Source organism: Mytilus trossulus, unplaced genomic scaffold (assembly GCF_036588685.1).
Source record: "Mytilus trossulus isolate FHL-02 unplaced genomic scaffold, PNRI_Mtr1.1.1.hap1 h1tg000398l__unscaffolded, whole genome shotgun sequence".
Taxonomy (NCBI): Eukaryota; Metazoa; Mollusca; class Bivalvia; order Mytilida; family Mytilidae; genus Mytilus; species Mytilus trossulus.
The window spans coordinates 1,166,516-1,192,515 of NW_026963347.1; the positions used below are offsets into that span (position 1 = coordinate 1,166,516).

General features: G+C 31.1%; 1 protein-coding gene across 1 annotated transcript; it reads right to left on the reverse strand.

The window, feature by feature from the left end:
* Positions 1 to 3,158: 3,158 nt before the first annotated feature.
* LOC134702117 (metalloproteinase inhibitor 3-like) lies at positions 3,159 to 12,206 on the reverse strand. Its single transcript, XM_063563212.1, has 5 exons — positions 12,089 to 12,206; positions 8,680 to 8,789; positions 6,372 to 6,474; positions 4,169 to 4,317; positions 3,159 to 3,356 (listed from the first exon to the last, which is right to left on the reverse strand). Exons 1-5 carry the CDS (start codon positions 12,204 to 12,206, stop codon positions 3,222 to 3,224), a joined length of 615 nt encoding a protein of 204 aa, XP_063419282.1. The 3' UTR covers positions 3,159 to 3,221.
* Between the last annotated feature and the right edge of the window lie 13,794 nt (positions 12,207 to 26,000).

Consider the following 26,000-nt stretch of genomic DNA (forward strand, 5'->3'; position numbering starts at 1 on the left):
TTTTATGTAATTATTGGCAAAATCTTAACCAACACATCATTGGCTTCAAAAGGGTGTCTCAGATTGTCTCTGTGGTATTCCATTCTCTTATAAATCTGTAATTAGTGTAAACATCCTAACCATATAAAAGAAGATAATGTTTAATTAGGTGTAAAATTTGTTCTATACATTCTATCTGAAATCTAAGACAACCTTTTGTAGATAATGGCCATATGAACAACATATAATAAAATCAGCCCTCTTGGGATACCTATGCAAAATTTTATTTCATTTGAAAGCGGAAATTTGGTAAAAAATAGTTTAGACACAGTTAACACTATAATAAGTTACATAATACTAACATTGCATTAATTTGGGAGAGTAATCTGTTAGCTATCCAAAACTACCACTTTTATACATTTTCAACCATTATTAAGAAAGTTACAGCATTTTAAAACTTGGGAGTTGTACTTATAAAATCAACCTTAATGATTAAATCCTATTGCTCGTCAGGTTTTGATTTGCAGCCACTTTTTTGTTTTATTAACTCTACAATATTGTAAAGTCCTTGACATCCTTGGTTTTCAAATATTCAGCTTTGGGCGTTCTTGGTGAAGGCAAACCAACAGCTTCGGTAAAATATGAAGTGCTGGTTTTTTCCCTTTAACGTGTGAATAAGAATTTGAATTTTCGGATATAGTTGTGATCTCAAGCAGCACTGAAGAGACATAAATTGTCAAAACCTTTTTTTTTCCTTTAAAGTCATAAAAAAACTCAAATTAAAAAAAAAATATGCATATGTTTTTTATAACTAAATGGATAGTTTTCTTATACAACTTATGTACAAATACTATTTGCTGAGGAAAATTCTTTAATTTGTCCACATTTAGAAGAAGTTTACTAATTTTTAATTGCTATTTCTAGGAAGCAATTTGGCGACATATTTTCCGTATGTATAGTCCCATGAGCGCAACCCTCCTCGTAAAAATCCGGTGATCGCAATACGCATAGATCTGTCATTAAAATAAACAATTATCTGATTGTAGATAGATATAGGAAGATGTGGTGTGAGTGCATATGAGAATACTCTCCATCCAAGTAACAATTTAAAAAGTAAACCATTATAGGTTAAAGTACGGCCTTCAACACGGAGCCTTGGCTCACACCGAACAACAAGCTATAAAGGGCCCCACAATTACTAGTGTAAAACCATTCAAACGGGAAAACCAACGGTCTAATCTATATGAACAAAACGAGAAAACATGTTAAACACGTGCTCAATACCGATGCTTTTCGGTATTTAAGGTGACAATTGGTAAACTTCGGCTTCAAAACACGGCATTTAATAAGCAGCCATATTTCTATAAATCACTGTACGTCCTTCAATAATTAGATGTACAGAACAAATACCGTATATTAAGTTATAAGGCCTCGAATTAACAACATGTAAGACCATTCAAATGGAAAAGACTTCGGCCTGGTTATGTTTAAAGGCAATTAACAGAAAGATATATTATAAACAAAAGCTAGCGAAAACTACTGAATTATAACTAACTGATTTTAAACACACACATGATGAATGTCGCGTTGTTAAACATGTTATCAAGCTTTCAACCGTCCCGGTTCACAAACCGGTAGTAGTGTAACAGTACAACAAATACAAAGCAGCTAAGGAGGCTAGCTTATATACTTTCAAGACCGATGCAAAGCCGAACAACACTTATAAACTAATTTTAATTTTAACAGCACTTACATACATACCCATCTGGCATGTCTGGTGATACCATGTGTATTATGAATAAGGCAAAAAGGAGTATACCGCTGTTCTAAGTCATGAATCGATTAAGAGAAAACAATACCGGCTTAAAAACAGGGCAAAGTACATCAATTAGTCACAAGTAAAGAGACACACATTTTATTTTGTTCTTATACATATGACTGTTGAGAGTAACAGGGTTTGTGAAGGACCCGTTATGCTGGTCGCGTTTAATACACAAATACAATTTAGCTAAACTCTTAGCAAACACAGGGTTGCGTAAACCTATTATGTTTAACCTCATTATTATCATAGAATATACTTTGCGAGTACTGATATAAGGTAATAGCAAAACAGATGTCCCCATCATTTGCACCAAGTGATATATCAAGACAACAAAACCAGCAGATGTGTGGCATAAAAAAGATCTCATAAAAAGAGCAAAACATAGAAATCAAGTGTCAACAATTAAATCATTCAACGATAAACTTAACAAATACTTTATAGAAAGTTATTAAATACACGACATGTCACATGTTATACAACTCAAAACTAGAAAACAGAGACCGTAAACATTTAAAAAAAATCGGTTTATAATGCTCTTTAGATTTGAAGTTGTTTAGCCGTTCAATTGATTCGAGTGTCACTGCGTTACCAGCGTACTTAAGAGATAACTGTATTGTATTTGAAGCTTTAAGGACGTCCATCGGTAGTTTTACTGTCGCAAATTTAGTTTACTTTGCGACGCTTCATAACGTAAAAAAAAAATCATAAAAAGAAGATTTTTATGTGCAACATGTGAGTTTTTTTTGGCTTATTATTGTAGAAATTACATGTTAATACATTCAGCAATTCAAAATGTCGGCTTCCTTAGTTACAGACAAGGAGATAGAGAATTCTACGCTAACTGTCATCCAATCAGAACCATCGAAACAAAATAATTGCATTATAATTTATTATCATCCCGGTATATTTGGCAGGTTCAGCATATTCTTACAACCACTATAAATATGTGAATGGTGGATGTTTAGTCCCCGAGTTTATCATCAGCTCAGTAGGCACAACTTTTGTTTTCACATGAAAAATTACTGAAATGTTCATTGAAAGTAAATTAACAACATTGTTTTATATGTTGGATTATTTGAAACATCCAGATTTATCTTCTTACTCCGCATATATTACCTTTTGTGAACATTTTTTTATAATTCTTGTTTTATTTGACCTTTTTTATTGTCTTCATACCAAAATAGGACACACAACTACTACTAAATTACAGGCACCTGACTGAGGACCAACACAAACAGAAAGTGGCGGGAGTAAACCAGTTTGTTGGCACGAATCCTTTCTTAAGTCGGGAACGAGGTGTAATTATACAACATAAGAACAAACTATATAAATTGGGTACTAAAAGGCTTAAAACTCAATTTAATAATTTCAAGTGCTTTCAGTCAGCCATTGGGGTTCGCATGTTGATGACATGAGGTCGTTAACATGTTTCATTATTAATCCAGCGGCACTGCCGTCCTTCTCGTAGGCAAAGTGCATTTTTAGCAAGGCAGATAGTACCATTATTTGGATTGAAAGGATCATATTTGCAATCTCTTGACTCTGGACCAATTTTCTGAAAACAGAAAGTTTATAGTTAACTGTGGTTTTTGTACGATATGCTTCAGTTTAATATGATATTATCTAGTGTAGATACAATGGATATAGTTGTGATGCAAACAATAAATTCTGCGAGTTAATTACGTATATCATGCGTGTTTACAAAAAATGTTGAAATAAAGTTTGTTCCTAAATTATTATAACTTATGAAGAAACAACATGTACAGTATCATGTTTCAATGAAATGTGTTTCAAGATATGCAATAATGACCTGCGTATTTTCATTTTTGTACCTCATCATCATAATAACTACAGATTACTAAACACATATAATCCGTGTGTTGTTGGAAACCTTGTTTTATTCATGCATTTCTATATTGACCATTTATATTGTAACTGGACAAAGGTTTAATATGTTCAAATATGTAGCTATATTAATCAATGAGTTTTATTACATATGAAAAATGTAGGGCGTTGTTATCTATAATCTATTGATACTTACCTCCTATGTTAAAAGATATAATGAAATAAAATTTATTATTTATTAAATACTTCGGGTGCATATTTTGCTGTCAGCAAAATTGAACGATGCATTTTTTAGGGTAATTTAATACGATGAAAATGTTTTTGTATGCACTAGTAACGAAGGGTTATTGAGATTTAAAAACAGAATTGGTTGACACATACTTCAATTTTGTTCAAACCGTCACATATTCATTACGTGTGTGCTATGATATTTAATTTAGCTAAATCCGGTCGCTATGATGTCCCTTGTAACCACTGATATTTTATAAGTTAAAGAAGGTAAGCTGGTTCTATGATACTTACGCATCTCCTTCTACATGTTCTACAGTTTCCATTATAAGAAAAAGAACCATTGCTAAACAGGTAAGCCATTTGAAACGGGGTCAAATTGCCAATTTGACTTATGAATTCACACAATCCTATCGTTTTCGTTCCATCGGCCTTTGTTCTTCCTAAAAGACAAAAATATAATTGTTTAAAATTGTTGATTTTCTAAATATTGAAAATATTCAATTTTTATTTTTTATAGAAACGGATTACCCTTCATGTAATCCTCCTTTTTTAATAGCGTACAGTATGATAGATTTCTTCGTTTTCCTTACTTTTTTTTTTATTTGTTTTAAATGTTGAATAGGTACTTGGATTGTAATTTATTAAGACAGACGCGCGTTTCGTCTACATAAGACTCACTAGTGACACTCATATCAAAATAAGCCAAACAAGTAAAACGTTGAACTTATTATTCAAATTTGTACAGTGAAAACCTGAGTAAACCGATTCCTGATAAAAAAAAAAAAAAACGAATTTAAGTTTTAACCGAACAATTTCAAAGTCCCAAAAAATTTCACTATCAATCAATGTTAATCTAACCGGAAAAAACAGAACCCTGTCAACACCGAATTCCGAACGTGTTTTTAAGGCTAGTTAGTAAATATGTATTGAAATATAACCTGTCAAAATCGATCAATAGCCATCAAAACAAAAAAGTATTTTTAATTATTTGCATGCTTTAACTAAACATGCTAAACAAACGCAATGATAACAGAGTATCCCCGATGGTATGTGAGGTTAAGGTGGTATGGGTGTCTTCCTTCATCTTGGATTGTAAAAAATAGAGAACCAAAGGTCCAGATTTTCCATCAAGTTAGCAAAATTTGATGCAGGAATGCAGATATTTAATGTGAATTTTCATTTATAAGAACCTATTTATAAGAATTTAACTTATAAATATTAATATTTTTGCAAATATTAACTATTTTTGGTTGTTTTTAGTTTTTTTTAAATTGGCATTTTAAGGGGAGGTAATTTTAAAACAGTGCATTTTCTGAAGGATTCTACATGGAATTTTCCTATTTTGTATTTTAGCCGGAAAAAACGTACGGTGACCCTATCTTTTCTTTTGATATTCTCAAAGCAGTATCCCAAAGCTATCTTTTCCTGAAGTATTTAACAATTCTATCATTTTGTTTAGTTTCTAAAAAAATCACAAAATGGTGTTTTTTCCTGTATAATCCATACAAAATGTGTCATTTTGTCCCGTCCTGTAGCTTGAGAAAATGCACGGTGACCTATCATTTTCATTATATTTTTTGACATGTATCAATAGATACTACGTTTTGGCAAAGTATGAACAAATTCTATCATTTTTATTTTAGACTCCCATACCACATTAAATGAATTGATGAGTTGTTATAACAAACCTATTAACATGTTTGAGTCTATTCGCCGAAAATGACAAGAATGAACTTTCCCTAAGATCGATTAAATGCACGGTTCTCAAATTTTCACGGTCATAAATTCGTTAATGCCATTCAGCAGCTAAACTGTTTAATTAAATGATAGTTTTAAAGAGTCGCACTGCATTTAGAAATTGTGCAACATAAGATCAATGACTTTTGAATTATGTTTACGGGATTCCGGATTCCTTTTAGAGGCCCTATATATAATTCTTCAGTTTGCTTTTTATCAACGATAAAGTCTGAGAATAAACTGGAATCTTGCTGTTGTTTTGCCCTTGTCGTTTGACAGAGTATCAATCAGTTGGTGACCAGTTTAGTCCAAGAACTCGTATTTGGACAAATATTTGAAAATAACGATCTCGAATCAAAAAGCAACCTCGCTCAACGTCGGACATCATTGAACGATTAATATATTTACACAACGAGGTTCGTGATTGGTGCAGTGGCGTTTGATTTATATGGAAAAGGTACACTACGTCTATCTTCATCTACCTTTATTTTTACTTCGCATCAAATCATCATGAACACAAATTGTCCTCTGTTGTGTCACCTAAGGTCCCTTGTCATTAAGTGACAAAATTATTTTAATGTCGACCTCCGTTTACCTCTTCAATCTAAACAACTGTGAAAACCGAACAAAACGCAAGTCCCGTTCGGTTTGAACAGGTTTCACTGTATATTGTAGTTTTACCAATTTTAAAAGTAGTTCATTTGCTGATTTATACATGTTATATATAAGTTAGTTCCGCATCTTACGGTGAATTTACCCATTAAGATATAACCATTTCCGACCACTAATCGAACTCCACAGAGAGCACCATTCCCTGCTGTTTCTATGACAACATCTTGTCCAACTTCTTCTGTCACTCCCTGTGTTTTAAATGAGTCGCATTATATAATTATTATTAAATCAGATATAATAAGATATTTTGACTTTAAAAGGCCAGACTATTAAACAAAAACAACAATTCCCTCCCATCTTAAGCACATTGGTTCATACTGCACTATATGACATGCGCAATGTTCAGCATTTAGTTAATATCAATTATAAACTGTACTTTTGTGGTAAGAATTGCATTTCATTGTGTTGTTTGTGATACCCCAATAGCTGTATGCATCAATTGATATATGTTTTAATCGTTCAATTGAAATTGGAAAATCATTCCTGTTTCGTTTGACTCTATCCTTAGTTATGGCACCCTCAACGGAGTTGGGGTGACGTATTGTTATTCTACGTTTCTTTTTTTCCTTATTATTCTTATTAATCTCCTCCACACCTTTTGTCCACGCTAGTTCTCGGAATCTAAATGGGTCAATGATGATGGAGCTCTACTATAATAAGGACCCCCATGTGATGTTGTGCATCTTGCTATGTCATTGTTCAAGATAGCCGCCGTTTCAATGGAAACGGTAAAAATGTTAAAAAAAAATTAAAATTCCAAGTCCTTCATTGTAAGACCCAACTGGATGACACTTTATGGAAATGTTTCTTGGTATGCCCTGATATACCGACAATATTTAGAAATTCCAAAATGGCTGTCATTGTCATGGAAACAAGGCAAAAGTTTAACATTGCCCTATGGGAAAATACATTAAAGCTGTATTTTCTAAAGGAATATAAGATAAAATATATTAAACCTTAGTGGATAATGTGGCATGCCCCAAAGGGGCACCCGTCTTTGGAATTTTTGAAATATTAACTGTTACCATGGAAACAGCAAACATTTAAAAAAAGATCAAAATGCTCAAAACTAGATGAAATTTTACAACAATGTTGATAAACATGTCTAAAACCGTTGATTGACTTTTCAAAAAATGGCTGCCGCTCGCCTGGCAAAAGGGGACGAGTGTGCTATCCGTTATTGCTAGCAATTACAAATCTAGTTATTATTGCAACGCTATTAACGGTATAAATCATATTGAGGTTTATATGTAGAAGTTACCCGTCTCTAAAGATATCCATAAACAAATTAGAACCAGATACCCTGTAGAATAAGTTTTCCGTCGTCGTATATTCTTTCAAATTCACACTTTACGTTACACCTGACTTAAAACACACGCTCGATGGTCATAGCATGAAGATCTCTATTGCTTGTCTGTTCCCGGCTATATTTGGGCCCAACAGGTCGATTTTATGCACATTGTTTCTTTGCGTGATGTATAAAAATTTTAAAAACTTGCTTTATAATATTCCAGGATAGAATGCTCTGTTTTTTCAAATTATTTAGTGTAATAAATTTAAAACACTTTAATCATGTTTATAGTGTTAGTGTTTGCTGATTCCACTGATTTTGGTCTATTTACTTCCGAATCGTTTTTGTGCAATCTGATCAACATAAAACATTTCTGGTGTACGAGTATATGATAGAGACTTCTCTTTTGAATGTCTGCAAAGCAATCATTCGTTGTCTTTACCGTCGTGAATTCTTAATTTGACCAGCTTGCGTCCGATACAACCAATGGTATATGCATGTACATGTAACACCAACAATTGTAAGGCAACATAAAGAAAAAGAAAAACTCTAACCTATATTGGGATAACTATATATTTTCGTCAAAATTTGTATAGAGTGATTCCTGTATTTGAGACCAATAAATATAAAATGACTTATCGAAGAATTCAAGTAGAGAAACTTATTCCACGAGTGACCGAACAACACATTAATTCATGAATGCGCATATTGCAAGAATTAATTATCAGTGTTGGTCGCGCACGAGTTGCATATTTTTTCGATATTTGACTTCTTTAATTAATTATTCTTTTTACAACATTGGCTAATGTATTTTTACAGAAATTAAATGTAAAACATGTAAGGAACTATATCTTTTTTCTACGCATTCACACTTTGTTGTGATCCACCGTAGACGACGTCTTGGCAACGCCTATTTTTGTATGATGCCAGAGAGTGAAATAACCATGTATATTTCACATGTGAAATTATCGGTTTTTATTTTACTTGGAAATCAATGTAATCATTGAACCAATGATATATATATTTTTTTTAACTATGTTGTTTAAAATGTAATATTCAATCAGTTTGAATTTTTTAAAATGTATTTTATACTGATAGTTACCTTCATTTTGAAAATATCTTCAAACGTATATTTCCAAGTCGCTAAATTGTTTGCAGTATCATCTACTGGGCCTGATATAAACTCTTCGTTTTTTACCACGCCGTAAAATACTGAAAACGCATAAATTATTGTAAATAAAAAAAAATAACAAAAATACTGAACTCGAATAACACGTCAGTTGTCAAATCTCAAGTTCTCTAATCAAATGACAAAAGATCAAAAGGTAAAACACATCAAACGAACTGTCATATGCAGTTCCGTCAATCTAGCCTATATTTGACGCTCACGACTTATTGCAACTGATGGTGTTCTAGTTTTAATCACTAGCACTATACCCTAAGTATGTACAGACAAAAAAAGTCCAACTTAATCTTACTTGAGGAAAATTAAAAAAAAAACAATATTAAAATTAAAATGAAGATTTTCGAAATGGAAGATTACCCTGCAAAAAAGGCAGAAATATCAAGAGAAATTGATACAAAATTAAAACCTGACCACCTGTATTCAACATTTAGGAGATAACTGTATTGTATTTTAAGCTTGGCCTTCGTAAAACGTAGATTTTACTGTCACAAATTGAGTTTACCTAGCGACGCGAAGCGGAGATAGGTAAACGGATATTTGCGACAGTAAAATCAAGTTTTACGAAGGCCAAGCTTAAAATACAATACAGTTATCTCCATTCTAAAGCCACATATTAAAATAAATGTCATTTAATAAATATTTTGGCTTAACAATGGCATAAATGAAAAAGTCCGCGAAACTGTTGCATGGTCTTTAGCAATTAAACAACGTGACGTCATGTGTTTACTCTGAATTTCAAACATGAATACTAAACGTATTTTTACTTTTCGTACGCTTCAGAATGGTTTCAATATAGACTAAAAGAACATTTTGAGGCTCAAAATGTGAATATCTTGTTTATTTTATGAGAAATTACATATCCCCAAAAAAACAGAATTCAAAATGGTGGCTTTCTTAGTTACGGACTGGTAGAACGTGGAATCTAACCCCTCAAAACATTTATCAACGTCCAATGAAAATTATCGTTACAAACTAATTGCATTAGAATATGTATTTATTCTCGATTTTATTCGTCTTTAGAGTATAACAAACAAATCTAAAGTTGTTTTTTTTTTAAATCTTTTTATCAAGTTTCAACCCATTTTTCATAATTAAGTACTGTAGTAGACCATTCATTAAATTTGTCGGCATGTCAAGATTAAGAGTCTAATTATTTATCAAAGGTACCAGGATTATGATTTAATACGCCAGACGCGCGTTTCGTTTTATAAAAATAAATAAGCATATATTCTTCCATTTGTGGTTTGAAGTTGCAATAAACAAAGTAGATTCTAAACAAATATAATTTACAGAAATAAACATTACCAATTATTTACATTATTTTTTTCATAATGGTCACAGCGCCAATGTATAATACAAATACCTATGACACTTTGGTTTTGTACATTTCACGAGCAGAAGATAATACAACATATTCAAGTACGAATACATCACTTCATCAAAGTATCATACATGTAATCTACATAAATTTTAAGAAAATTACAAAAAAGTCAAAAAAGACTAATTTTTGGCAGAAATTATTTCCTTACAATGTTAATTTTAATAAGAAATGAAAAAAACAAAAAGCCGATTTAGAGTTTTCATCAAGTTCGATTTTATGAGACTTTTTTCTGTGTATATTTGGTATTTAATGCTATAAATAAAGACTAAACCGTTTTCTGTTGCAATTAGTTTGAAGTTACAATACAACAATAATCATCAAAAGTTGAACAAATGGGTTGCTGCCTGCCCGCTGAGGCAGTTCAAATGATCAAGAATTCATATGCTTTCTGTTACTATCGAACTCAATACATAAGTGTTTGTTTGTATGTGCGAGATTTTCTTCGAGATGGCACTTCTTACAAGAAAAATATACTACAAACCGATCATGGCATTAATATCTGAAAACTATTTGCATTTAACGACGTCATCTGTTCGACCTAAAACGCACGACAAAAGATACCACAAATCCGCCATCGTTCCGTGTAAGTATTTGTCAAGTGGAATGCAATTTTTCATTTTAAAACGATTTTTTTAGAAAGCACCTGAAACATCCATTTATTTGTGTATACATGTTTTAATTGACATTTTTAATATTTTTAATATTTTAATCTTTTTCTTCTAATTTTCATTTTTCTAACATTTTAAACGGTCTCATTGTACAGGTTTCTTTGCTCTAATTAACCATTCCTTATTCAACCATCGTGTTGGTTTATCCAAATTAAGTATAATTTTTCATACAAAATATTCAAGATCAAGTATTCATACAATATCGCAATGCATGTTTCATGTTTTTAAAAAGGAGAAATTGATTAGTTGTCATATGCTTAAGATTGATTATTGACTTTGGTATGTTTTTCAATAACCTGGCATGTTCATAGTTGCATATTGTTGTAAGCTTAGTATCCATATGTTTCTAGTATGTACACATATAATTATATTGAAAACTATGTGTGAACGACATACACAGACATAACTGGTAAACATGTAAAAACAAGAGGGTTACAGCAGTCTTAATTATGTTCTGATCTCTATTACTATAGAACAAAAAAATATGTCAACTCAGAATCATGAAAAGGCAAATAGACATAACACATTTATAACGAAGAAATGAATAACAAGAAAAAGATAAAAAAAAATAACATAACATAACACAACACAACACAACACAACATAACACAATGGCTGTGTGTTTATGTACCGAGCCATCTGAAATGGATTTTACCGGGGGGGGGGAAATACAAAACAGTAAACAGAATATTCAAATATATAAATTAAAAAGTACCATAAAAATTTATTAAGGTGATGGACAACAACAGTACCAAGATATTTTTTAATACCATCGTGTATTATTTGCGAAGTTGATCCGGAGTATTTATTAACAAGTCTTGATATCTTCTGATAACATTTTTTATAGAAGGTCGAGAGGTTCTTTGACATAATCCTGGTTCATCAACTTTCTGCTAAGACAGTGTTGAAGATCTACTAAGTCTAGTGAGTAGCAGCTGTAAACTCTTGAAAACCTAATTATTTTGGAAATGTATATTCCATATACAGGTGAAGATGGTGTGCTGTTGTTAAGGTGTGGTAAATTAATTATTTCAAAACTAAAATCGTCTTAATTGTAATTTTGATACTGAGATATCCATGTACTATCAAACTGGAGATTAAATTAAAAAAAGGCAGAAGAACCCGTTGATGTTTTTTTTCTTTGAATCGAGTTCGGTTTTTTATTCATATCTTTTATAATGACAGGAACGTTTTCACGTTCTGTTTTTTATACATGCAGAACATGCAGAAGATCGACGACGGCCCATATGATGTACAAGTTTAGTCTAGAACTTACCATAATCAGATGAGCAGAATTGATTCTGCGGGTGTTGAGAACCAGGACACGAGCAACTGTGTATTCTATTTGTTAACCATACTAGACCAATTATAAGTTGTAGCACTTTGGTAAACATTCTCACTATTTTTTGTCTATTAATAGAATGTATAACATATATATGGAAAGCTGACTGTTATATCTTTTAATATTTGTTTTGCAAATGAAAAACAGGGGGGCGGGGGGGGGGGAGAGATTAAGTTATGTACACAGAAAGACCTGACATAAACTATTTTCTTTAAAAAAAAAAAGTTAACATTATTGTTAATTTCAATTCGATGTTCAGCTATACTGTATGAGCATTCTCAAATAAATGACACAAATGTTTTACGAAAAAACCCTTTACAGACCTCGTAACACTTATATTGTAATCTAGCATAAGAATAATATCAAATCAACTAAAAATGTGGAAGATTTACACACTGTAGAACAAAAATTATATGGATTATTATCATACACTTTTATTTATGTGGAAATAAATCTAACGAACAATTTAAAGATAACAACCCTTTCACACTAAATAAATACTTCATAGAGTTTTGCATTACGTTATGTTGTTACATTGTATATTAAAAAATGGCCATCTATATACAAAAGCAATGCCGTTATGTGCTTCAGTTTTAAAATGCATTTATATCCATGATAGCTGTTAACTACCACACATAGTTGCTCGTTTGTTATTTGCTTTAAAACGTTTGTTCGTCAACGTTCATCTTACTGATTGAACTAATTCTTTATTTCACAATATTTCATTCTATTAGAAATTCTTTGTTTGGCTTCTATTTTAAAAGTCTCGAAAAATATTGTATATGATACAAAAAAGTCATATAATTATATTGTTTTTAAATATTGACTTTACTTGCTCCAAATAAAACGACACTATTTATCGGGTAGCTGTATTGATAATTTTAGAAAATGATACGAAATGCAATAACGAAAACGTTGGATTACTGTTTAAATGTATAAATGCATTCGCGCGTAATTGTTGATATATAACGCACAAGGACATGGAAACATGACGCGACTGCACTGATACATGACGTTAATAATTCTAGGAACTGGTTCTGTCCGAGATCTAAAGAGTGTGTATTAGTTATTTCAAAGGGAACATGTACAAATTGCCAATAAATATCATACACAGTCAGTCATTTAAAACAAGTTCTTACACATTTAATTCATGTCATTGCAATTTTGATTAAAACATATTGACGAAAACCAAAGGTGTAAAAAATCATAACAGCAAACATTTAAAATTATGCCTACTAAAATGCTTTTCATGCAACTTGGACACTTTCATTATATGATATTGCGATATTTGTCTTTTTAAGTTGAGTTAATGTTTTGCTGGGGTTTTTTCGTATAAGGTTTGAGTTAAAACAATGATAAAATGATAATTACCTGCTTATTTCAAAGACGATTTGTACAAGTAGTTATTTGAGTATTGATAAAATAATTGTAAAATTATTCAATTTTCTTACGTTACATATTGTATGTAATGTTGAAAAAAAATATGTTGTCACGCTTTGCTGATCATGTTAACAACTTTATACACAAAAAAAAGTAGAATTATTTTCGCAAGTTAATCTTTGTAATAATATTTTTTTACATTCAAACAAAAATAATTAAACAGTGCTTGGTTTTGCGATCCACCATTTCAACCGGTACTATATTTTACTTTCAAATTCACAAATTTGTATCTTAGTAAACTAGAAATGTGAGTTAATTCAACTTATTATAAAAGCTAAATTATCCTTAAACGGGTTAAATGCATTCGCGCGTATTTGTTGATGTACTAACGCACAAGGACATGAAATCATGACGCGACCGCACTGATTCATAACGGCAATAATTCTAGTAACTGGTTCTGTCCAAGATCTAAAGAGTTTGTATTAGTTATTTCAAAGGGAAAATGTACAAATTGACGATAAATATCATACACAGTCAGTCATTTAAAACAGGTTCTAACACATGTAATTCATGTCATTGCAATTTCTATTACAACATATTGACGAAAACCAAAGGTGTAAAAAAGCATAACAGCAAACATCTAAAATTATGCTTACTCAAATGTCTTTCATTTAACCTGGACATCTGCACTATATGATATTGCGATATTTTTCTTTTTAAGTTGAGTTAATTTGTTGCTGGGATTTTTCGTATTAGGTTTGAGTTCAAACAATGATAAAATAATAATTACCTGCTAATCTCAAAGACGATTTGTACAAGTAGTTATTTGAGTATTGATATTGTTAAATTATTCAATTTTCTTACGTAACATATTGTATGTAATGTTGAAAGAAAAAAATATGTTGTCACGCTTTGCTGATCATGTTAACAACTTTATACAAACAAAAACATGTAGAACTATTCACGCAAGTGAATCTTTGTAAAAATATTTTTTACATTTCAACAAAGGTAATTGAACAGTGCTTGGTTTTGCGATCAACTAGTTCAACCGTTACTATATTTTTCTTTCAAATTCACAAATTTGTATCTGAGTAAACTAGATATTTTAGTAAATTCAACTTATTTTTAAAGCGGAATTAACCTTAAACGGGTTAAATGCATTCGCGCGTATCTGTTGATATATTAACGCACAAGGACATTAAAACATGATGCGACTGTACTGATACATAACGGTAATAATTCTAGTAACTGGTTCTGTCCAAGATCTAAAGAGTTTGTATTAGTTATTTCAAAGCGAAAATATAAAAATTGCGGATAAATATCATACACAGTCAGTCATTTAAAACAGGTTCTGAAACATTTAATTCATGTCATTGCAATTTTTATTAAAAAATATTAACGAAAACCAAAGGTGTAAAAAAGCATAACAGCAAACATTTAAGATTATGCCTACTCAAATGCCTTTCATATAACTTGACACCTGCATTATATGATATTGCGATATTTGTCTTTTTAAGTTGGGGTAATGTTTTTGGCTGGGTTTTTTTTTCGTATAAGTTTGAGTTAAAACAATGATAAAATAATAATTACCTGCTTATATCAAAGACGATTTGTACGAGTAATTATTTCAGTATTAATATTATTAAATTATTCAATTTTCTTACGTTACATATTGTATATAATGTTGAAAAAAAATATGTTGTCACGCTTTGATGATCATGTTAACAACTTTATACAAAAAAAAACTTGTAGAATTATTTACGCAAGTTAATCTTTGTAAAAATATTTTTTACATTTAAACAAAGATAATTGAACAGTGCTTGGTTTTGCGATCAACTAGTTCAACCGTTACTATATTTTACTTTCAAATTCACAAATTTGTATCTTATTAAACTAGAAATTTGAGTAAATTCGACTTATTTTTAAAGCGGAATTATCCTTAAACGGATTGACGATTTTTTTCCGAGGGTATCATATCCCAGGTACATGTATTTTATGACATTATTTTTAATAAAGCACAAAAATGTCATTTTCCATCTCAGAAGCTTATAAAATCTTTAAATAGACTTATTAGGAAGGGATATAGTTACGATACTGTTGTCAAGTCAATAAAGATAGCATATTTTGGCTTTAATATTACTTTGCTTATAAGGTCTTTACATCGTTACTTAACACAATAGTTCAAAAAATAGTTGTTGGCATGACACGGGTTATGTTCTTCTCATATATGTTATGATGGTAAGATACTGAATCCCTAACAAGAGGGATTGTGCCTGATCTTCAGGTGATGAAGACATTTCAATCAGTTTAATTGAAGTCTGGGCCTGTCATGTCAATTAACTGATAGTAGTCTGTTGTTATTTATGTATTTTTAGTCATTTTGTTTATTGTCTTTTGTGACATCTTCTGACATCAGACTCAGACTTCTCTTGCACTGAATTTTAATGTGCGTATTGTTATGCTATTACTTTTCTACATTGGTAAGATGTATAGGGGACGGTTGAGATTTCAAAAACATCTTTAACCACGCCGCATTTGTGCGTCTGTCTCAAGTCAGGAGCCTCTGGCCTTTGTTAGACTTGAATTATCATTAATTTTAGTTTCTAGTGTATAATTTGGAGTTTAGTATGGTGTTCATTATCACTGAACTAGTATATATATTTGTTCAGGGGCCAGCTGAAGGACGCCTCCAGGTGCTAGAATTCCTCGCTACATTGAAGACCTACTTCTGCTATTGTATGTTCTACGGTCGGGTTGTTGTATCTTTGACACATTATCCATTTCCATTCTCAATTTTAATAAGGTTTTGTTTTTTTATGTAAAATTTTGGAAATAATTAGTATTTAAAAAATAAATCTTTATCATACTATACTTATCTAAGTTTCATATGTAGCAAGTAGATATATCTGAATAGCCTTCAACAATTAAACGAGGAGAACTAATATCGTATATTAAGTTATACAAGGCCTAGAATCGACGACAGGAAAGACATCGGCCTGGTTATATTTAATTTGACAGTGAATAGCAGATAATGAATTTCTATTGTAGAAATACGCATCTGGTGTAGCTATATCTCCAGTATTGATATCACCTGTATTATCAGTCACACATAACGAGACACACATCATATTCTGTTCTTATATATACAGGTGAATGTTGAGAGTACCAAAGTGTATGAAGAACCCGTAACACTGGTCACGTTTAATACACAAGAACATTTTAACAAAACTCTTAGCAATTCCGGATTTGTGTAAACATAGCATATTATACCTCAGCATTATCGTACAATATGCTTTGAGAGTATTGATATCAGGTAATAGCAAGACATGTGTCCCCTTCATTTGCACCAAGTTATATTTCACGTCAACAAAACAAGCAAATATGAAGAATAACTAGATTCCACAATAAGTACAAAAGTAAAATATCAAATGACGACAATTTACATGTAAGCAATTACATTATTTAACGATAAAGTTAACCCATACATCAATTTATAAAATATTTAACTATTTGAAACACCTATGTTTGTCTTCCCACCTCGCATACATTGCCTTATCTGACACAATTTTTCAGAATTTTTTGTTTTGTATTATGCCTTTTTAATAACCTCCATACCTACACAGCTCAATCGATTACCCCTTATTTTGAGGCGCCTGACTTAAGCCAGGCGCAGAACGAAAATGGCGGAAGTAAACAAGTTTGCCGGCACCAATCCTTCCCTAAACTGAGAAATAGATTTAACATTACAAAATAAGAACAAACTATATAAATCGGTTGTAATAAGGCTTAAATAATTTTAATTATCCCAAGTGCTTTCAGTCTGCCGTTGAGGTCCGGGTGTTGATGACATCAGCACGTTAACATGTTCCATTATTAACCCATCTGCACTGCCACACTTGTTTTCGGCACAATGCTTTCTTTGCAAGACACATATTACCATCACTTGTATCCTTAGGATCATATTTGCAATTATTTGAGTTTGGACTAGTTTTCTGAAAGCAGAAATCGTATATAGTTTGCTGACGTTCTGTACGATGTGCTGAAGTATGGTTTTGACATATCATTATTTATTGGAGTGTTTTTCAGTCTGTATAAATATATATGGAGTTATTGCTTTTCCAAAAGACAGATACTTGATATGAAGAGCACACCTGGATAATACCACGGTCTATTTTAATGTGTTTAAATGTGTATATTAATTACCTGTGCATAACAACAGATTACTAGATATCCGTTGCCAATTATATTTTTGTTTTAAATTGAACACTTTTAAAAACATGTAAGCATGTATGTCTGCCTCTCTAATGTGTATAAGACTGAAACAAATACTCTTACTCTACTAAATAATAAAATATTCATATTTTCTAAAAGAATATAGCCCTGTTCTTTGAAAGGGTACTACGATTGTTATTCAGAAAATGTCGTTAACAGTTGTTATAATAATCTGCTCACCTTTGAAAAACTGCCACTAAACAATAGAAAAAACGCAACACCCCTTTTATATAGATTATGATTAAACTACGTACAAAGAGACTTGTATTTAATTTTTGGTACATTTTTAAAAAAATCATTTTGATTCTTACTTCATGCAATTACAAAACACTTTGTATACCATTAATATTGTAACTGAACTTTGTGTAACGTTTATACAATATATAGATCAATTTATGAATTTCATGTCACATTGACAGAAAGCTTTGTTTAAAAACGAATCTACTATAAAGTGATTGGTAAAATAGGATTCGATTCCAGGAAATTCAAACAATAATATTTTTTGACGGATTATAATATATATAAGTTCGATCATGCATATTCTAAGCAGTTGTTTATTATATAACAAACCTCTTCATGTCAAAATTATCAAAAGAAAGATATAATGAAACGAGTTTTATCATTTTTGTTTTTGCCTAAAGGAGCAATAGCTACGAGATACATAAAAAAAAATAAGATATTTGTCTTGTTCACACATTAATGAACGTGAATAAGTGGAATAATTTTAGCAGCCGGTAAGTTCCAATTTTATCAAGAAAAGCTAAGACACATTGATGATGAATTATTCACTTGCAAGTGAATAATTCGACCTCATTGAATCCGTATTCATGTGAACTTCAGGTATCCCCTTCGCTAGAGATGGGTAACGTAGGAATTGTGTGTGTGTTCAATTTTAAAAGGAACAGAACATCATTTAACGTGAAGCAAGGGTAAATCATTTGATTGCCTGATTCGTTCATAAAAATATCATTATTATACAGGTAAAAATGATGATTAACATATGTTTAAAATCTATAAATGAAATTAGATAGACCTAGAAGAATCCAATTCCAAGAGGTCCGCTATCTTTTTATATCTATATTAATGATTAAATCGCTTATTGGGCATCAATGGTCTTCGGGAGGTCAACTCGACTGTTAATTAGATAGCGTCTAGGATAAAAATACACACGAAACGAAGCTACATATTATCATGCCCATGTCCCGTAAACTGTTTATTTGAGAATTTTTATAATTTGAATAAATGTTTTACATTGTTATAAAACAATATGAATTTTGAGTGAAATCAGTGAACATGAATTTGACAGCTAGTGTCTCATTTAAGATGCAAAAAAATCAACCAAATACTATAATGTTACTTCTTTCTATGAACGATTTCAATCATTGTTGGTTTGTTAGGAAATAACATTATCGTAATTTTAAAAACCACAACACACTGATTTGAATTGTAAATTTTTTTTTTTTTAATTTAGTAGATAATGAAAATAGTTTGAAAATAACACACAGACGATGTACCATGTTTTCTGATGTTTAAATATATTGGGCTTTACGTATACATTGTAGAGCAGAAAATGTTATAAAGCAAAATAATCGAACATTGTCTTCAGTAAATGAAGATTTTGAATTACTTCTGCTTAAGTAACAAAAATATGTGGCATTAACTGATTTATCCACATCTTGAAAAATATATATATAATACACATGCAATTAAAAAAATGTATATCATACCGTAAATCAGCTATTATGACTCGTTCTAAACGGCATAGTATTTTGTTGTTGGAATTTGTGTTTCTGTTTTATAATTGCTAAACAGAGGCCTAAGACGTCACTGATTTTCTTGTAAGGGCATTTGTTTTGTGTTAGAAATATTCATTAATGATGATCAATAGTTAAAAACAATAAAATTGAGAATGGAAATGGGGAATGTGCCAAGGAGACAACAACCCGATCATAGCAAAGACAACAACAGAAGGTCACCAACAGGTCTTCAATGCAACGAGCAATTCCCGCATCCGGTTAAACAAGAATTGTTTAACAAGAATGGTTAAATAACCTTTTATTTTTTGTACATAAGATAGGCCGTTAGTTTTTTGGTTTGAATTGTCTTACATTGTCATTCCAAGACTCTCTAGAGCTAACAATGCCGTATGGGATTTGATCATTGTTGAAGGCCGTACAATGACCTATAGTTGTTCATGTCAGTGTCATTTGGCCTCTTGTGGAGAGTTGTCTCATTGGCAAACATACAGCATAATCTTTGCATAGGCTGTCTGTAACACATATTCATAACTCATAAAGTAAGCTAGAAATGTCAAAGATTTGGTAATAAAACCATGCAAGTTATCTTAGTCATATTAGAAATAATACATATTAAAGTATGACGTATGATAAAAAGAAACGGAAGAAAAAAGAACTTTTGTATATACATGCAAATCCAGGCTTAGTACTATTAAATTGAAAACCAAAGGTAAAACATGACAAAAAAAGCAATCATCAATACATACAAGATCGTAGTTTGACCTATACATGATATACTTGTTTACCTTTTATAAATTGTGACATGGGTGGGTCTTTCTTTCATTGGTACTCATACCATGTCTTCTTATATTTATATAAGCTTAATATTGTGACACTTACGCATCCTTTATTACAATTACCCTTGTATGAATAAGAACCGTTTACAAACAGGTAAAATGATTGATATGGTGACAAACTGCTGAGTTGACTGATGAAATCACACGAAGCTATGGTTTTCGTTCCATCAGGTTTTTTTTCTCCTTTATGAAAAAAAAAGTAATCATATGCAAATTTTCAAAATTAATAAATATGACATTTGATAAAAAAAATAATTGAATAACAAATCCTTCATGCATTTCTTATTTAATCTCGTCTTTCTGTGGAGTTTACTCTTCTGAAGAAACTTCCCCCTTTGACTTATAGTTTTTTGTTGATAACTGTTCAAATGTGAACTCATGAAATATTCTTTTAACTAAACCAACATTGTTATCAATATATACCTATGTTGCGGGTATGATTACATTGTTTTCCTGAAAAGTTTTAAATTTCATTTGCAAAATATGCACCTTGCCAGAGTTGTTCAATTCAAGACGTTTCATATTAGCCTGATTATTACCAAAACCGTTAATTTTTATTGTGATTATCGATCCCAGCCCTCCCCCAACCTGAGACAGTGGTATAATAGTACAACATAAGAACGAAATTTAAAAATCAGTTGAAAAAGGCTTAACTCATCAAATGGACAAAACTTAGCACATTTAAAACAACAACTAATGGAACTAACAGATTATGTTTGTTGTGAAAGAATTCATTTCAAAACTATTTTATTATTCTAATTATATGTTGTATTTATAATTCCACGTTATAGAGCAGTATGTCCAAAAAGTAAAATCACAAAAATACTGAACTCAGAGGAAAATCAATTTGGAAAGTCCATAATCACATGGCAAAATCAAATAACAAAACGCATCAAAAACGAATGGACAAGAACTGTGATATTCCTGACTTGGTACAGGCATTTTCAAATGTAGAAAATGGTGGATTAAACCTGGTTCTATAGCGCTAACCCTCTCACTTTAATACCAGTCTCATCAAATTCCGCTACATTTACATGATGCGTAAAATGAACTGTCACAATTAATAAAATAGTCAAAATATGGGTATATCAGTCATCATCGTATAACAATTTAACAGGACACAAAAACATCTACTATCTACGAACACATGGATTGATTTGAGTGTCTGACGTCAGAAAAATTATATACGTCACATAAATTTGTCGTTCAATGTGCATACAAACAATTTTAAAATTTACACAGGCAATGTACGCATACAGGGTTAAAAAATCATAAGTATGTAAGAATAGATTACAGAAATAGACCGAGATTCAAACTATTTCAAAAGTTATACATAGAATTTATGAGAATCCAAAAATTAAAAAAAAAAAAGTGTGTAGCAATTTATATGTACCATACATTATACTTACCCATTAAGATATACGATTTTCCGACAGTAAAGCGTACTCCGCAGAGCGCCTCATTTCCTGGTGTCTCTATAAAAATATGTTGTCCAACTCCTTTACTCACTCCCTGTATAATAAATGTTTACATAAATCAAGAGATGTATGTATACATGTTATATATACAAGTTACTAAGAATCACGTGTATTTCAAAGTCAAAACATGGTTATGTTTAATTTGATTGAGTAAAATGGAGAAATAAAAGTTGAGAATAATCCCTGAATAATAGATAACGAAGTCTACAATTTTCATTCGAATTGTAAACCTTGCAAACATTAGAATATTTCTCAGGGAAATCTATTTTTATTTATTTGGCTGATGTTATAATTCAAAAGTGGTGTTGTTAGCTGATACCAATGTTATTTTAGTACATAAAGGGAACAGTATTATATATTTTGTTTAATATTCGATTTAACTGAAACAAATCTGTAATATAAATGAAAACTGATAAAAACATATTCAGTATAAGATAACAATCACGACACACCATTAACACTGAACTTCTACAAAAACAAACGTCCACATACATATAAACAGACTATTTGAAAAACAACTGTCCTAATCGCCACTGCGTTCCTGCCATTTAATAAAGAAAAAATGAGATTGTTTGAACCTTATTTTATGGCTGGCCAAACCTGTCGCATATATGTCAATGTTAAAAATACTGCTATAATGAAAAAACATCTGACAGGATTACATTACAACTAAACACAATTACTCTCATGATAGAGACATACATAAATAAATAATATAATAGTACATTACAACATGAAAAAGACAGTAAAGCAACGGACACTTTTTATTGACACCACAAAACACTTTAAACTGGACGTCAAAAAAAATATCAACGCCACAAAAGTTAAAAATATATTATAAACGAGACGAACATTACTATGGTAAATACTTCTCTTCAAAGTTAGAATAAAGATTTTCTGTAAAAAATACTTTGAGTAGTTTTTTCGTTAACGACCATTATTATAAAGGTTTATTTTCTTGTCGCGTGGGATTTTGTCTGATGCTTGGTCCGTTTCTGTGTGTGTTACATTTTAGTGTTGTGTCGTTGTTCTCCTCTTATATTTAATGCGTTTCCCTCGGTTTTAGTTTGTTACCCCGATTTTGTTTTTTGTCCATGGATGAATGAGTTTTGATCAGCGGTATACTACTGTTGCCTTAATTTACGAAAATGTACTGCGATTGTTCTTTACCTATATTTTTATTTATCCTCTATGCTATTTGTTTTGCGATGGAGGTTTCTGCCTTTGACAATCATACCACATCGAGTTTTTTTTCACATTTCAGGTTCAATTACAATAAGTTTGAATTCTGAAAACCATTTAAATACTGATACATGTACTTACCTTCATTTTGAAAATAATTTTAAATTTATATTTCCAAATCGCGTGATTGTTGTGAACATCATAATTTTATTGATATCTGGTACAAGCTCCTCGTTGGTTACTTTGCCAAAGAAAACTGAAAGGACATACGAAATTGTAAACCATGCGATGTTTTTGGCGAGTAATACATAAAGTTCTTATATACTCATAATTTTAAAGTATGATTATAACAATAAGTTTACGTTAATGCTGTTTTTTTCGGATTTGTGTATAGCGGCATAATATAAAATATTTATCATATACTTACACTAAATAATATATGAATTTTACTGTATGATAATATCATTTAAATAACGTAAATTCCATATTTTTTGAATTGGTGCTAAGCGAGATGATATGAAAAGTTTATCACATGCTTCGATTGTTATCAAATGCCTTTCCGTAACGTTATCGCATCGCATTCCGGTGATACTCGGCAAATTCCGGAAAATGCATATCAATGCTACGTTTTCAGTGAAAAAACATTTAATTTACAAAGTAGTGTACAAAACAATTATTATGGAGAATTTATTGTGTAAAATATTTAAAAAAAATAAATACCAAAAAAATACAAAATAAATGCATTTTTCAAAGTTTCAAACATGATTTATAAAGTTACTTTAAAAAAGTAGACTTTTCGAAACAGTGTTAATTATGTATAATATTGGGTTTTTTTTGTCGATTCGTCCATATTAATTTGATGTTTCTTCTCTGTTGAGGCATATGATAGAAAGATTTGATATCGAATGAACTAAATTTGGAGTCCAAAGTCCGTGAACGTTTTACTGTTTGAACTTCTATTTGAGAACCACGTAAAAGGATCAATATATGAATCTAGCTGTTATTTTCTCCATTGTTGAAGCATATGATAAAAAGATCATAACATGTCATTTCTCATATCGCATGTATTATCAGCCCTCGGTAAATATCAGCCCTCAAGCCATGTGGCCCTTGGGCTGATATTGAACCTAGGGCTGATAATACATGCGATATGAAAATGCCATGTAATAATCTGATATTATCAACTGCTCCCAATTATTGTTGCATGCCTTACATAACGTTATCACGTGGCATTTTGACGTGAATCGACCAATCCCGAGAGAGAAAAACAAAAACACCTTTCAGATACGTTTACGATGAAGTAGGGCACAAAACAAATATAAGGAGACAGGAAAAGATATGTCTTGTTGATTTTTCTCTCCTTAATATAGATATATATTATTCTTTTTATCCTCTGTTGAGGAAAATGATAGAAATCATATACATCGGATGTATTACATGTTGCACCCCTCATGTCCATAGTCCTTAGACATTTTTTTTTATTTCTACATGAGAGCCACTCCAACGGACTAATATATTCAACTTTTCCATTGTTGAAGCATACAATAAAAAGATGATAACATGTCATTTGTCCTTTCGGTTATATATAGTATCAGCCCTCGGTTGATACCACCCGTATGTCAATAAGAGTCATGGAAACTTCGGATTCTAGGTTGATATCAAAACTGATATAAATATAACATGTACTAATATGTTATATAAAACATAATCATATGAAAAAGTACAGACAAAATAGAATACGGCATATCTTTTGTTCATCAATTTCTGGATTTTCACCAAATTCATAAAACATCTCTTATATTATTATTGACTTTATTTCCTCTTATACTTTATGTCATAACAAATATACATATTAGAGCAAAACACATAAAACACACATTTAGACATATCAAAGTATCAAAGGAACATCAAATTGAGCAATTGTGATTGTCGCTAATGACCAGCAGTTTATCGATAAAAGAGTTTACATGTGCTGTAGACATATGCTGGACACAACGTTTTGAGAATACAATACTCTCATCGTCATCTAACTCGTGTTTAGTGGTGTCACAGGATAGAAGAGTTGCCGTGAATTCTTGAGATTATAGGATGCCCATATAGACACTAAACTGAATTGGGTTTATGTTTACAATGGCTATACATTTCCTCTCTATATTCAAGAACAAAATGATCATAATGTATGTGTCAAAACGTCTAAAAACAGTATCCCTCATTTTTCAAATACGACTTGTTCAGCTTCAATACGAACAGTGCCGGACAGGTCAATAATGTACCCTGAAGCTATTCTTATATCTGGATATCTCTTCGCATCCATTATCCATGTTTTATGTAACTTAATACCTGGATAGATAAGTTTGAAAAAAGTTAAAGTTGCTGTCGTTTGAAATCCTTTCTAGTCAATTACTCAGTCTTGTGAATGTTTAGCGACACCATATTGTTCTAGACGATTTTTGAAGGTAAAGATCCATGTTCTTTTTTTTTAAAGCAAAATGTACTTTACTTTATATATCAGAAGTCTAAATTTCTTTTTAGAAAAAAGTTTTTAAAAAAATGAATAAAAGATTATTTTACCTACACATTTACCCCCAAATATTTGTTTTGGTTTGTTCTATATATGTACCATGACAAACAATTTCAATATTTTAAATGTTTTTTTATATTCTATTCGCTTTCATCTTTAATTAGGAGGCTGCTTTTCGAAGGAAATATGCTTCAATAGTGTAGAGTCAAGAACATATGATATTAGTGCCAATGATAGAACTCCCACAATTCACAATTCCAGAAGTCACAGTTTGTAAAAGTTATATATCGTTGTACGGTCTTCAACACGGAGCATTGGCTCAATCAAAACAGTAACCTTTAGTGTTAAACCAATCAAACAAAAAAACAAAAACAACGGTCTTATCTAAGAGTTCACTTTCGTAATTTACAATTGAAAGTC

Excerpts from the sequence above, each read along its gene's own strand:
- LOC134702117 (XM_063563212.1), bottom strand. The coding sequence starts at position 12,206 with ATGTTTACCAAAGTGCTACAACTTATAATTGGTCTAGTATGGTTAACA. Across the intron at positions 6,475-8,679 it reads AAGATATTTTCAAAATGAAG|GGAGTGACAGAAGAAGTTGG; the intron begins GTAACTATCAGT and ends TTTAAAACACAG. Across the intron at positions 3,357-4,168 it reads GAACATGTAGAAGGAGATGC|AAAATTGGTCCAGAGTCAAG; the intron begins GTAAGTATCATA and ends TTCTGTTTTCAG.